At 47.8% G+C, this 13,317-nt stretch overlaps 1 protein-coding gene across 2 annotated transcripts; it reads left to right on the top strand.

The window, feature by feature from the left end:
* The first annotated feature begins 2,175 nt into the window (after positions 1 to 2,175).
* CUEDC2 (CUE domain containing 2) lies at positions 2,176 to 13,248 on the top strand. 2 transcript variants are annotated; one of them, XM_058028621.1, is made up of 10 exons: positions 2,176 to 2,254; positions 3,046 to 3,175; positions 6,239 to 6,330; positions 7,134 to 7,277; positions 7,601 to 7,662; positions 9,087 to 9,220; positions 10,053 to 10,223; positions 10,571 to 10,632; positions 12,302 to 12,362; positions 12,727 to 13,248. In XM_058028621.1, the coding sequence occupies exons 3-10, from the start codon at positions 6,257 to 6,259 to the stop codon at positions 12,871 to 12,873; spliced, it is 855 nt and encodes a 284-aa protein (XP_057884604.1). In that variant the 5' UTR covers positions 2,176 to 2,254; positions 3,046 to 3,175; positions 6,239 to 6,256; the 3' UTR covers positions 12,874 to 13,248. The 2 variants fall into 2 exon arrangements, with proteins under 2 accessions (XP_057884604.1, XP_057884603.1); XM_058028620.1 differs by lacking the exon at positions 2,176 to 2,254 and adding an exon at positions 2,735 to 2,864.
* The last annotated feature ends 69 nt before the right edge of the window (positions 13,249 to 13,317 follow it).

The raw sequence follows: 13,317 nt of genomic DNA, 5'->3' as shown, positions 1-13,317 counted from the left end.
CTGACAGTATCTGAGAACTCTCAAAATTTCTTATGGGCCTCAAGGCTTCCAAGCAAGCCAAGGAAACTGCAAAGCAGATTGAGGCTAAATAAATCTAACACAAATCCTTACATTCTGCTGATGAATAGGATGCCATGAACTACCTGGAAAACACTGGTAGAACCTCTTAACATAACATAGTTTAGGAATGTCTGTTCTAATTCAGTTAAGAGTTGGTGAGGGAAGTTAGGCCAAACAGGGTAACTGCAATTGTTTGTCATAGATTTAAAAATTGTTAATTTCTAAGGGCTTTTCCTGGTTTAGGGTGAATTTGGGAAGAAACTTCTGAATGGGATCCCTCTAGAAAACAGATTCAAGCTGCCCCTCTTGGTCACCAGTACAGGAAAGATTTCCTTGGAGAAAAGTGGAAAAAATTGTTTATTTAACAAGCCAAGTACTAACAAACATAAAAAATAATAATATTAAACAATGGAATTCCTTGTTGTCCTGAAGAGAGGCAAATTCAGAGAGAGCCCAGAGTTCTTTTCGTGGGGTGTAGCTCAGCTCACTCAGTCTCTTTTCGGTCCCTCCTGCATTGGAAAAGGCAATCCTGGGCCCTGGTGGGCCACAGGCTGAGCTCCCGGTGCTTTTCTGTGTTTTTGGTCCAAAGCAAGGCTGATCAGTTCCAAGGAAAAGAAAAGCAACTGTCCGGGGAACTTCTCTGCCTCAGCTAGTTTTAAAAACGTTAACTAGAAGCAAAGGAGAGCTCTCTCCTGCTGTCTGTGCTGCAGACAACACAGCCCGTGAGAAAGAATGCGGGGGAGAAAGTGCAGTTTCTGCAAACAAACTGCGCGCTTCTTCTCCTCCCCTTCGCTCTCTGAACCAGTTTTAAAGGCACAAAACATATTTCTGGGCTAAACAGACAAATGGGGATAAAATTCAGCATCATAAAATCACCCCAGGACTGGGCTTTACATGTGCTACTTCATTTTCTTCAAAAATTCTCCTTCCACTTCACTGTGATGAAGCCTGTTCCAGAAGCAGCTTCCTCTCAGCATGTTCTTCACACAATGAGTCACACAATTTGAAACCTAGAAATAGTAGGCTTGGTAGAAGATTTCAAACTGTTTACCAAACTAAGGCAAAAACACAGATGGAAGGAAAGATAATAGAGCGCAGTTGATTACTTCCGGTTAAAGTGTGGATAAGTGCAGCTAAAAACAGTCAAAAGCAGCAGAAATTAAAAGCAGTGGTACTCTTACAATGAGGTACATTCATACAGTGTCAGTGGATGAATGTATGTACATTTCAAGAGAAATAAACAACGAAAACAAATAAACTCTGCTCATAGTAACACTGGAGTGAGTGTGATGTTCCCTACCCAGATGGCATTACTCTGGATTTTTTTTTTTTTTTTTAATAATTGCCAAAGGCAGAATCAGGCTCATTCGCTGGGTATTTAGAAACACAAGACTGAGGAGCATGAGTCGGAGAACAACTATGCCTTGCTGCTTTAGGGTATTTCTTTAGAAGCACCTGGCATAACAGAGTTATTTCTCCAAAGGTGCTCTAGGGAGCACTGCGTTGTCAGACCAGGCAGAGCAGCGAGCAGCGAGCCGGGAAAGGGCCGCGCTCCTGTCCCCATCCCGCTGTGTCCCCATCCCGCTCTGCTCCTGTGTCCCCATCCCGCTGTGTCCCCATCCCGCTCTGCTCCTGTGTCCCCATCCCGCTGTGTCCCCACCCCGCTCTGCTCCTGTGTCCCCATCCCGCTGTGTCCCCATCCCGCTCTGCTCCTGTGTCCCTATCCCGCTGTGTCCCCACCCCGCTCTGCTCCTGTGTCCCCACCCCGCTCGTCGAGCTTGGGTGTGCTGGGTGAGTCTTTAGCCAGGAGACTGCACTGGGCGGCAGCTTGGGGAGCATCCCCTGTGGGAGCGCTGGCGGAACGAGTGGCTGGGCAGCCTGGCCCAAACACCCGTGGTTTCCTGCTACTCTCAGCAGGAAACGCGTCTCTGGCACTTGGCAGCGAGAAGAGCTGCTGGGAGCCTTTCCCGGGGTGGCTCCGCCGAGCGCCCCCATCCCTCCCGCCCGCGCCGCGCCTGCCCGGGCCGCTGCCCACAGCAAAGATGGCGGCGCGGGCAGCGGCAGTGCGCAGCCGCCCCGCCCTGCCGGGCCGCGCGCGCCTGGGCGGCTGGCGCGGCCACGTGACGCGTTCAAGCGCGCCGCGCGGGCCCCGCGCGCAGGGAGGACGGCGCGGCGGGGGCGCGCGGGCGATCAGGTGACCGCTAACCCCCGGCGGCGGCGGCGCGCGCCCGTTACCGCCCCGCCCGCGGGGACTCGGGATGTGGGACACGGGACACGGGATACGGGACACGGGACTGGGGACGCAGGACACGGCGCCGGCGAACCCAGAGTGGGGCTCTCCGGGGTCCGCAGCGCGGGGGGCGGGAGACGGGCCAGGGGGCCGGGCTGGGTAAGGCGCAGCCTCCGCGGTGCGGGAACCGACCCACGGTGCGGGCGGTGCGGCGGGGGCACCCGGCCCGTGCCCCGCGTGTTCGGGACGCTCTGCGGCCTCGCTGTCAGCCCGCGGCAGGGAGTGTGGCCCGCCGGTGGCGGGGAGCAGCCCGAGCGCGCTGAAAGTCGCCCGGGCCGTGTCGCCGGTCCCGCCTGGGGCTCCGGCCGCGGCCACCCGCGCTGCAGAACACCGGTGCTCGCTCTCCGGTGTCTCCTCGGAGCCTCGAGAGACAGCTCCTGCTCGGCCGTGGCGATGAGGCCGGCAGTGCCTTCGCAGTATGTTGGTGATGTGCCGGGACCACTGCTGGCCTTGCTGCACGAACCGTGGATGTTGAAAAACATTGCGGCATCGCAGTGAATTTGAAGGGTGACAGGTACACCATTCTCACAGCCACGTTATCCTTTCACAAAATACATTTTATCCCAAAGAATAAAGCTGCACCCTCTGCGTTAGGGGAAATGGTCACAAGTGATGTAAAGCATAAAGACACCAGTATACAGAATGATTCTCTTGTGCTCCTGCTTCAGCTAATTCAGCTTTCCTTTCCCATAAAGGGGTTCCCTCATTCATGGCTTGAGCCTGGCAGGCATAGGATGGACTGTCAACTCCTCTGCAGGCACTGAAGTGACTTCACAAACAGTGGCCGTGAGCCGAAGACCTCGCGCAGGTGACACGTCTGCTCCGGTAAGGGCCCTGTGCCAGCAGAGTATCCAAGTGCAGCTCTCCAGGGTAGATCTAGAGGGGAGGGCAGGGCCTGGCCACTGGCATTATTATCTTCTATCACTGTAGTTTACTGGGACTAAGCTATGAACAAAAGTCTTACGTTAATTTTAGAGCATTAAGCAGTTAATTGTGTTAACACTCACAGTGACCTCAGTCTGCTTTCCCATAGCAGCCACACTGTGAAAGCACTTTCAGGGACTTCTTTAGCGAGAAAAACAAAAAAATAAAAGCACTGAAATTGTTTGTAAACTGTCATTTAGCCTGGAAAGTTTTCTTTTAAGCCAGCAAAGTTTGAGTCTAATAGTTCAGTGGAGTATAGCCACAGCTTATTTTCTGTCCTGCACATGTGTTTTGAGAAGTTCCCTCTGGGCCTGTTATGTCACAGGCTGCACTGAGGGGGCCTTATATCCCAGAGCAATGCACTTTCCCAAGCATAGACACACCAAGCAGCATAAGACATGCTCTGTGCTTTTTCAGAAAAAAAAAATCAGAGAGAGCTCAGTGAACCATCCCTGTCCCATTATTCACTCGCTGACACTTGAGCTAAATGAACCTTCTCAGATCAGATTTACATAAACTTGCTCTAACCTGTTCTGAGAAACATCCAAGGATACAACACCCACCTCCTTCCACTTGCAGATACCTCTAGTCATCAGTAGGCAAATTTATGATCCCATAAAAGTTGATATACAGTTCCTTAGTTCAGAAACATTCTTCTAAATTGCTTGAGTCTGTCTTGTTGAGACTGTGAGTCCAAGGCTCACAGTCATTCCCACTCCATCACACTGACCATTTAAGAATGATCACTGAACTTGGAGTTGAAAGAGCCTTCCAAAACAGTCTAGCTGTATGCAAACAGTTCAGATTCTTGCCTTTTTTTTTTTTTTTTTTTGAGGAAGACAGATTCATACCAACTTTTCTTCAATATACCATAAGTACCTATTTCATACACCACAAGAGCAATGGTACTTTTAGAGGGATATTATTTCTACATTTGTTTTACAAAAAGCCCCACCAAGCCAACAAAATAAATTTGACATTAACATGTTGGGAAGGAGAATACAAGGGGATGGAGATTGTTGAGATTGCTAGGTTCTCAGGACTGACAATAGGGTGGGAAACTGGCCAAAGCATCTAATACAGAAAATGAATAATTTTCACATTCACAGTTTGAGAACTGATACCACTTTTCTCTGCCTGAGGTGAGGAAATATGTATGCCATGCAATGTTATGTGATTCAAATAAGCACTGCTGGCATTTCAAACTAAGCCTGACTTAATGAGATGACATACAGAGTTCCACTACTCACTCCTTGATAAAAAACCTCAGTGTTTAAAGACTGGGGTTTTTCAGAAAATGACAGGGATTTCCAGGAGCTGAAGCTCTCATGTTCTGACAGTGCAAAACTGCAAGGCTGTGAGCAGAGCAATAGGAGTATCATTTCATCATATGCTTTTAAAAATAGATTCTGTGCAACATGTTACACAGAACCCATATTGCAACAAGAAATGCAGAAGGACTTTCACAAATTTATTTGAATCAGTGACAACTAGTGAAGTGATCTTAAAACTCACATTGCAATTATGACTGGAAGTTTAGAAGTATGGTAACATCTTTTCAGGAAAACTGAGCTCTCAGGAGAGTGATTTCTCTTGCCTTTGGGTTGCAGATAATTTTGTGCATTGTAAATCACTCACACAAAACTGAGCACATAGGATAAGCTCTCCTAGTGAATCTTCCCCTTAACTATTGCAGATCATCACTAGAAGAAGTGTAGCATTTGAAAGTTTAATGCAGAAGGAGTTTTGATGTCCCGAGTTACGTAATTCTAAATTTGGCTGAGTGTCATGGAGTGGTTTTGTTTATAGGCTGCTAACTCTGGAAGACTCCTCTAGTTCAGAAATGCCAAACCTTTCTGATTCCCATGGGACACCAGAATTGTCTGTTAGTAAGCTCTATGACTGTTCCATGAGTTCTGTGTCAAACAGGCCTGGCCAGGTCCTAGTGTGGTTGAAATGAGAGAGCTGCACTGATGGGAGCATGATGACCCTTGGAACCTCTCTGGCCAATGACCATACCAGTTTCTCTAAATGCAAGGCTGGTTTCCTTCCTGGGAAGAACTTGGAAGGAAATTCCAAGAAGGCTCACCAAGAATTTGTCCACCCAGCAGCTCTGTAGACCCCAATGAGAAGGAATGGTTAAGAAACAGCTGTTTTCCACCCTGTTCAGTCCAGGCTCAGTACTGATAGCCAAAGCAGGGCTGTGGGCAGCCCCCTTCTGCCACTGTTTCTGTAGGAGCTCTGTGATTCTTAGAACTCCCCTGAGTTTTGGGTTATCAAGTGCCTCTTGTTGCAGCTGCATCAGCTCTGGAATGGCTCATTTACCGAGCACAACAACGGGCTCCTGTTTGGGCAGGATTCCATTGGCAGTCCATGCCTGACCTGGAGACCTTTGATATTTTGGCTGGCAGACTACTTGTCTGTGCCCTGCTTGGTATTTCCCTGTAAAATATACTCTTGGATATCCTTTCTTTAGGAGACATTACCCTTCCTCCCACTCATTCCTGAGTCAAGTCCAAGCATCACTGCATATGCTCTTGGCTGGAAGGTCCACCCCCTTCTGCAGGGAGTGTACAAGCCCACTCTCTGTTTCTTCCTCACTGGACAGCACAGTCTTCCAGCTCAGAAGGGGTCCCTGGTTCCTGCAGCTGGACACATATGCACTTCCAGCTTTGCTTCCCAGAGGGGACTTGTTAAATGTAGGTACAGCTGCATACTGACAGCATCAACACAGTCAGGAGAGGCCCAACATACTGGGCTCCTTTTTCCAGTAGATCCCCATACTGCAGTTTTTTATGGATATCTTTGCCTGCTGTTACCCGGAGATGACAAGACATTGGAGAAGTTTGTGAATTGTTCTCATGGGAAGAGCACACTTGCCTATACCATACCTGCATTTTAATCTTGATATTTTTATTTTATTAAAATTACATGGAGTTTTTCCTTCTTTTTTTTTTTTTTAAGGAAAAGGCTTAGAGAGATATGGAGATTGAAAGAATCATTCAAGACACACTGACATGCTTCATCCAGTCCCACATCCCTGCAGCAGATCTCAGGTATGTTGAGATAGGCAGTTCCAGTATCGTGCTCCTGCATTGTCACTCTGTGCATTATACTGAATTCTGTAGTTTTCCTGTACTTTGTGTTGCTCCCTCTCAAGTCAGATCCAGGATGTAGCTAATTTGTACAGGCTCTGATGGGAATGCTGGAATAACTATAGTTTAGCATTGCAATCTAGCAATGGCATTTCTTTGATGACCAAGATGATTAATTTCCTGTCCAGTAATACCCATTAGGATATGGGATTTCCTTCATTCCACAGCGCTCCCAAATGGCTTTCTGAGCAGGATCATCTCTTTCAGGCCTCTCTCTGTTTTGAGCTCTGCCTGCATGCAGAGATACAGCCACCTTGAGGCTGGAACACAGCAGTGAGTTTTGCAGCTGGTGGCAGCAGTGACACCAGCGTGGAGTGCAGCAAGCAGAGAACACTGTATCTCACAGAAGGGTAACTCACCTGAAATACCAGTCCATATAGAACAGCCAAGGCCTTGAACACCTGGAATATTTTGGTTAGCTCCGCTGAAGCACCCACAGGAGCACAGCCTCTGGAACACACACTGGGACTTTCATTCAGTGCTGCCCAGGAAGCAGGACCACATGCACTATTTATCTGTTAATGCTTCCCTCTCAACCACTGACCACCTGCTACTTGGCCTTAGGGGTGGTATCTCCTCATAATGTACAGTCACATAGCTCCTGCTGCTGTATGAGAAAGACACAAGGTTAGGCAGAATGGGGATGGAGTGAAAGGAAAAAATGGGTCTGTTGACCTTGCTGTCTGTGTTGTCTTTGTCTCCAGTGGGATGGATGATGTTTTCTTCTCTTACATCACGGGTGTCCTGGAAGAGCTAGGCTCACCAGAGTCCTCTGAAGAGACTTTTGACATGGACATCTTTGTGGAAATGATGGAGGCATATATTCCTGGTTTTGCAGAAATCCACAGGTATGTGATTGTTACTGGTTTGTATGTGTATGCCATGCATCAAGGGCCTGGCCCCAAGACCCCCAATACTACAAATTCTTTTGTTATACCCAGATGAAAATGTATTAGTACTAAACCTGAGCCATCATGATAAGTCACTCTTTGCCTGAATACACAGATGCTAATCCTAATATAGTTTGCAACTAGGTCCTTGGTAATCTGAAATACCAGTTGATTTTACTGGGCTTCCCATCAAGCCTTGTCTTTCTATAAAATGGTAGCCAAGTAGGAGAGGCTAGTGCTTTTATTCCTCATGCTTATTATACAGCTTCTGTCTCTTGCAGTGGGGATGTTTGTGAAATGATGTTCTCCCTGTCAGAAAGGCTTTGTGAAGCTCGCAACAAAGGTGAGTTACACAAACAATGTCAGCACAAGATCTGTACATGTTTTTAGCCTTAATATTTGGAGTTGAACAATGTCACAGAAAAAGTACAAACTTGTTTGCCACAGTTAGGAACTCGTAAGGTAGCCCAAATTGATTGACAGGTTTGGGGTTTTTTTTTCCAACAGTCAGGTTTTTCACATCAACAAATGGGAGATGGGAGGTTAGAGTCATATGGAATACTGTCCAAGACATACTGAAGTGAAAAACACTTGATTAATTCTCCAAATACCTCTATTGAGATCAAAGCCAGAGTAATAAGAAAGAAATAACTAGTTCAGGGCTGCTTGTTGAAATTCTGCTGTGAGTTAATTCTGAAAGAGGATTTCTGCCTGCCTCTGATAGCCATCTGCCTAAGTGGCACTACCACTGGGCAGCCTTTATCAGGTACATCATCAAATAGGGTATCCAGCTGAGTGCATGTATCACATCTAACTTTGAACATCCTCAAAGCTCACTTCCTATTCATCCATGAACCCTGGCACAGATGCAAAATCAGTGATGTGCTCTGACCTGCACTGTGCAGGACTGCTGAAGACTACGCTGTGACAATGGCCCTTTCTAACCTCAGCATTCACAGGCCAGCTGGATTGCTGTATCAATTAACTCTGTGGATACTTTCCACTAAAGAACAGACAGGTTGCAGTGCCTGGATATCAAATCTTTCAGGACATAACCAGTCTGAGTTTTGCTGGTCTAGCAACATCACTGCTGCCTTGCCAGAAGGCTATACAATGTAGAATAGACAGTCCTGTCTTTTATCTTTCTTGCTGCTTTCTTGAACTTGACAAAATCTTCTGCTCTGCTCCCCTGCATCCTACCCTTTGAGGATCCTGATGTAGCCAGAGTGTGGAAGGAAAGCATCATTCCAGTCTTAGGACAGAACAAAAGTGAAATGGTTCTTCCTACTATGGGAGAAAGAGCCTGTAAAAAAAGAGACGATCAGAGTAACCTGATCACAGGATGTGCTGGCTTGCATGCAGCCTGAGGACTACCACAGTGTATTCCCAAGTTTAAAAATCAAAACTACACCTTAGTTCAAAGAGCAAATACCGGGGAATTCTTAGAAGTATCCACAACTGAAGCACTAGTGGACTGAGAATTGAAAAGTATAATTGAATTTGCAAGCAGCCCATGCCCTTTACAGCCTGGAAGTGCAGAACTCAGGCACTCCAGCATGTGCTAGCACTGGCTTCCTGCAGAACAGTGGGAGCAGAGCTGCAGCTGTCCCTGCTGAGGGCAGGAGAAACAGTAGTCCTTCCAAGTATTGTCACTTAAGAAGAGATTTGCTTTGGCACACAATGCACTAGCAATCTAATGCCAACAGAAAGCACAGAGCTCTAGCCTTAGTGGGACTGTTCCTCAGGAGATATCACTGTGTCTTTAAGAAAAACTTGGCCAAAAGGCTGTGGAAAGCAGGAGTGAAGCATCCCCTGAAGATCTCACCAAGGGCCAGGAGGCTGGAGCTGGAGCCTGCAACGGGGAAAGACTGTGCACTGTAACAGACGGAGCCGGGGCCCAGGTATGAGTACCCGCAGAGGAGCAGGAGCACTGGGACAGGCACACAGCACTAGGCTCCCAGCACCACCTGAGGGCATTTTCCAGCTCTGGACAGCATAGGCTGTGACACAGCATCACTTGTGTCCATGATCTTCTCCACTGTATGGCCTGAGCAAGACTGTCAGAAAATTATATGCTGACAGACTGTGAGCCAGTGCTCTGGCTCATCCTTTTCAGTGGCTGGAAAGGGTAAGCAAGAGCAATGGCTGAGAGAGCCTGTCCCAGTGCCTTCGGAAATCCCGCAGCAGCTACACATACTGCAGTACCTTCTACATCAACCCCAGCTTCCTCCCCCACACCCTGCTTGCTGTTGCTCCAGTACTGATCTATTCCTGCTCTGCAGTACAAGCATTCTGTGTCCACAGCGTTCTAGCAAATGCTGCTATGGTGATGCCTTCTGATGTAGCATCAGGTCAGTGTTTAGCAGCCCCTTTCCTTTCTAATCAAAGTACATATAACTTACAAGGTGGGCAGGAGTCAGGCATTCGCACCACAGGGTCCAGGAAACTCACTCACTCTTAAGCATGGCCACACAGATGAGTCAGGTTATGGGAGCCCTGCTTTAAAGCAAGGTGAAATACAGAGGGAGGAGATCAAAGGAGAGTGAGAGGAGTTGGTGCTTCCAAAGATACAGTCCCCTGTTAGCTTCAAGAATCAGATTTAGTAATGATGGTAAGGAGAGCTTTCAGCAAAAGGCAAGCTGAATTTCCTGACTCTGAAAAAACAGAGGCCCTTTTCAGTAGCCCTCTCCTCACTGCTGCATCCCCAACTTACCTCTGTCTTTCTCCAACTAGGAAGGTGCTGACTTGAAGGATGGGGTGGAGCTGCTCCTGGAGATGTTCCCAGCCTGTACTGTGAGCCAGGCAGAGAAGGCTCTTGCCATGACCTTGGGGAACTTGGAAGAGGCAGTGCAGTTAATTGTGGAGGAGAAGGTGGAAATTGGCCCAGCAGGTGCAAGTGTGAAGGTACTGTACTCTGACCAGGGTGGCAGTGGGCCAAGGAGCAGGGCAGAACTCAGGGACATACAGGTGCCACAGATCTCTGCTACTGCAGAAGCTTTATGCACAGTAAGCCAGGAGGATCATGCAGAGTGACAGCTCCTCTCCCTCCCCTGGCTCTATTGGTATAGGCTGTGCCCACCAAGGGAGGCCCCCGTGGAGCTGTGGCTGGCACCCCTTTCCCCCTGGAGTGCTCCCCCATGTGAACTGGAGTGCTTCACCCACCAGTGAACCTCAGCAGGGTTCACTGAGCTAGCAGGTAAGCTGTATGCCCTGTTGTTGTGCTATTCACACACCAGCTTGTCTCCTCCCAGGAACTGGCACGGCCCCGCAGAGCACCCAACCACGAGGAGCTAAAACAGGTCATCCTACAGAAGTAAGTACCCAGCAGCAAAGAACCCTTTGTTTTGCTCCAAATCAATGAAGAGGTAGCAGTTTGGGGAACAGTGTGTGGTCTGTAAAGAACTAGGGGTGGGTATTTGCTGAACACATCTAAGCACAAATACAATCATCAGCTGGGAAGAAGAAAAATAAAAATGAAAAAACCAACTAACCAAACATATACACGCAAAAACCCCAAACAACCCACAAAACCTAAACAACAGAACAGGTTTGGTTTCTTTTAGAGCTCTGGCACAGAAACACATGACCTGTACCAGCTGGGTCACAGCACTGGCTGCATGCAAGGTTTCAGCCTCCTGCAGATGCAGTGTAAGTCACAGTGCTGTTAGCTGAGGTCCTGGTTAAAGGTTCAAGGCACAAACATCATTCTGCAGCTCAGGTAACAAACATATGGTGACCTGTAGAACTACAGTAACTCATTCATACCTCCATTCTTGGAGACAGTCCAAACAAGGTTAAAGATACCTTCAAGAGACTGCCTGTACAACAGCATTGGGAAGATTAAATCTCAATTGCTGAAGGTGTGTATTCAATGCATTTAAAGAAACCTCTCTGAAGTCCTATGGACTTCTTGGGAATGAAAGTAGCTTAAGATTACTTTACCTATATTCATTTCTAAAAGCATTCAAACAGAATTCTCAATGGGAGAACCCACACTGTGGTTTCATCTATCTGCTTTAAGATCACATCTTTCATGAGTATCCTCATGCAGGCATACAGCTTCCACACGTCCATCCAGCCACATCTTTTCCACTTTACATTCTCCCCAGGGACAAAATAAACAATCAATAGGCTAGGAAAGATAAAGCAAGGCAGAACAGCATCCAGGCAGAAGTAGTAATCCTTGTCCTTGCCCATCTCCTGTGCAGGCTCATTTCAGGGGGAGAGGCAAGGGAACAAAAAATCACCAGCTTCTTGTTAATGTTTCTGAGAACTTCACTTTAATGACATTTTGGCAACATCCTGTACTTTAAACATCACTCAAGCACAGGTACAGAAAGCAGATCGCCATAGCTGAAGATACACAAGAGTAACTATACTAACTACTGAGGGAGAAGTCATGGTCACCTGTGCTGAACCAGCACCAAAATCTCAGAGTAGCAACTCAGCAGTACAGCAAGCAAATGCTTGGACCCTGATGTTTCAGTTACATAGGAAATGAGGTGATGCTTTTATCAAGTTGCTTCCAGCACAGACCTGTTTCACAGTCAAGTAGTAGGAGGAGTGTGAAAGGAACACCATCATTCAGGGCAAAAGCAGACAGATTGGTCTTGTAATCTCACCTATTTCTCATTTGGCTGCCATCACTAGCACTGAGAAGGAACAAAGCTGCCCCGATGGCAGATCACAGCAGACCTCAGTACCTCTCTCAGTTCTGCAGTGGCTGTCAGCATTCTCAACCACCTGAGTTTTCAATACCCTTCACATACAGCTAAGGATGCCACTCCAGGACAATCCCACTAGATTCTCACCAGAAGGGTGACATACTTCTTGCCCATTTCATCCAGAGGGGAACATCAAGTTTTCCTAGCTGCAGTGTAGGCAAGTAGGACAGAAACCAGCCAGGGGAGAAGGGACATAGGCTGGGAGTAGCCCCCAGCAATGTATGTTAGAGTGTTCACTGAATGCTTCTTATGTTTCAGATACATGATGGTGGATAGTGCAGACGACCAGAAAACACACCGGCCAGCTCCACCCAAAGAGGTAAGCAGGCCCAGCTCACCAGCAGTTTAAATGTCCCAAAGGTTAAAATAAAACCAGGCTGCAAGTTCAAAAAACACAACAGGGCAGGCCAAAGGCAGGTCTCTTCATAGAACCTGTCACTCAAAGAGGGAAGATTAGCTCAGCTAAGGTGCTGCAGGAAATGTCAGTTCTTACCTTTGCTGACTACCATGGCTCTTGCTCCCTCCCATCAGATAGCACCCTTCCCAGTTTTGGCCAAGATTCCCAACACAGACAATGGTAAAGCAGCCCACCCACCTCCCATAGTGCAGCTCTGCTTTTGCTTGCCCCCTCCATTTCTCTAGCAGTGTGGCTGTCCATCCACTTGGTGCTGATATCTTTCCAGGCTCCCAAGAAGTTGATCCGCTATATTGATAACCAGGTGGTGAGCACAAAAGGAGAGAGGTACAAAGACATCAAGAAGCCTGAGAGTGAGGAGATGAAGAGAACCTACATCAGCCTAAAACCAGCCAGGAAGTATAAGTTCCACTGACAGCCAGGTCCTCCAGCTCTTCAACCTTCCACCTCATTGCCAGGCATGGCAGGATGGATGTGTGGTGCTAGGAATGAGGTCGACTCCACCTGCCACTAACTTGAACTAACCTGGAAGCCAGGACACTGCTTTCAGCTTCCCTTTAACTAACCTGGCTGAGCAGACTTCTCTCCTTGTGTAGCTATCCCTCTGCCCCCAGGGGCACACTGCAGTTGCTCTCCAGGACCTGGGCATTCTCTGCTATTCCTTGCATGGGACATTTTGAGATCTGAGATGTGGCATGTGCTTTTGCAGCAACCTTTTTAACAAGTCTTTGTGCACTGTTGCTTTGAGTGCCAGTATTAATAAAGATGATGTGAGTTGGTGTGTAGTTCAGCCAGAGCGTGCACATGCTTTAAAACACTGCCTCCAAAGACAGGAGCAGGGTCATCCTCTCTTCCTCTC

Source organism: Melospiza georgiana, chromosome 8 (genome assembly GCF_028018845.1).
Source record: "Melospiza georgiana isolate bMelGeo1 chromosome 8, bMelGeo1.pri, whole genome shotgun sequence".
NCBI classification, from domain to species: domain Eukaryota; kingdom Metazoa; phylum Chordata; class Aves; order Passeriformes; family Passerellidae; genus Melospiza; species Melospiza georgiana.
This window is presented reverse-complemented; position numbering and strand designations above follow the sequence as displayed.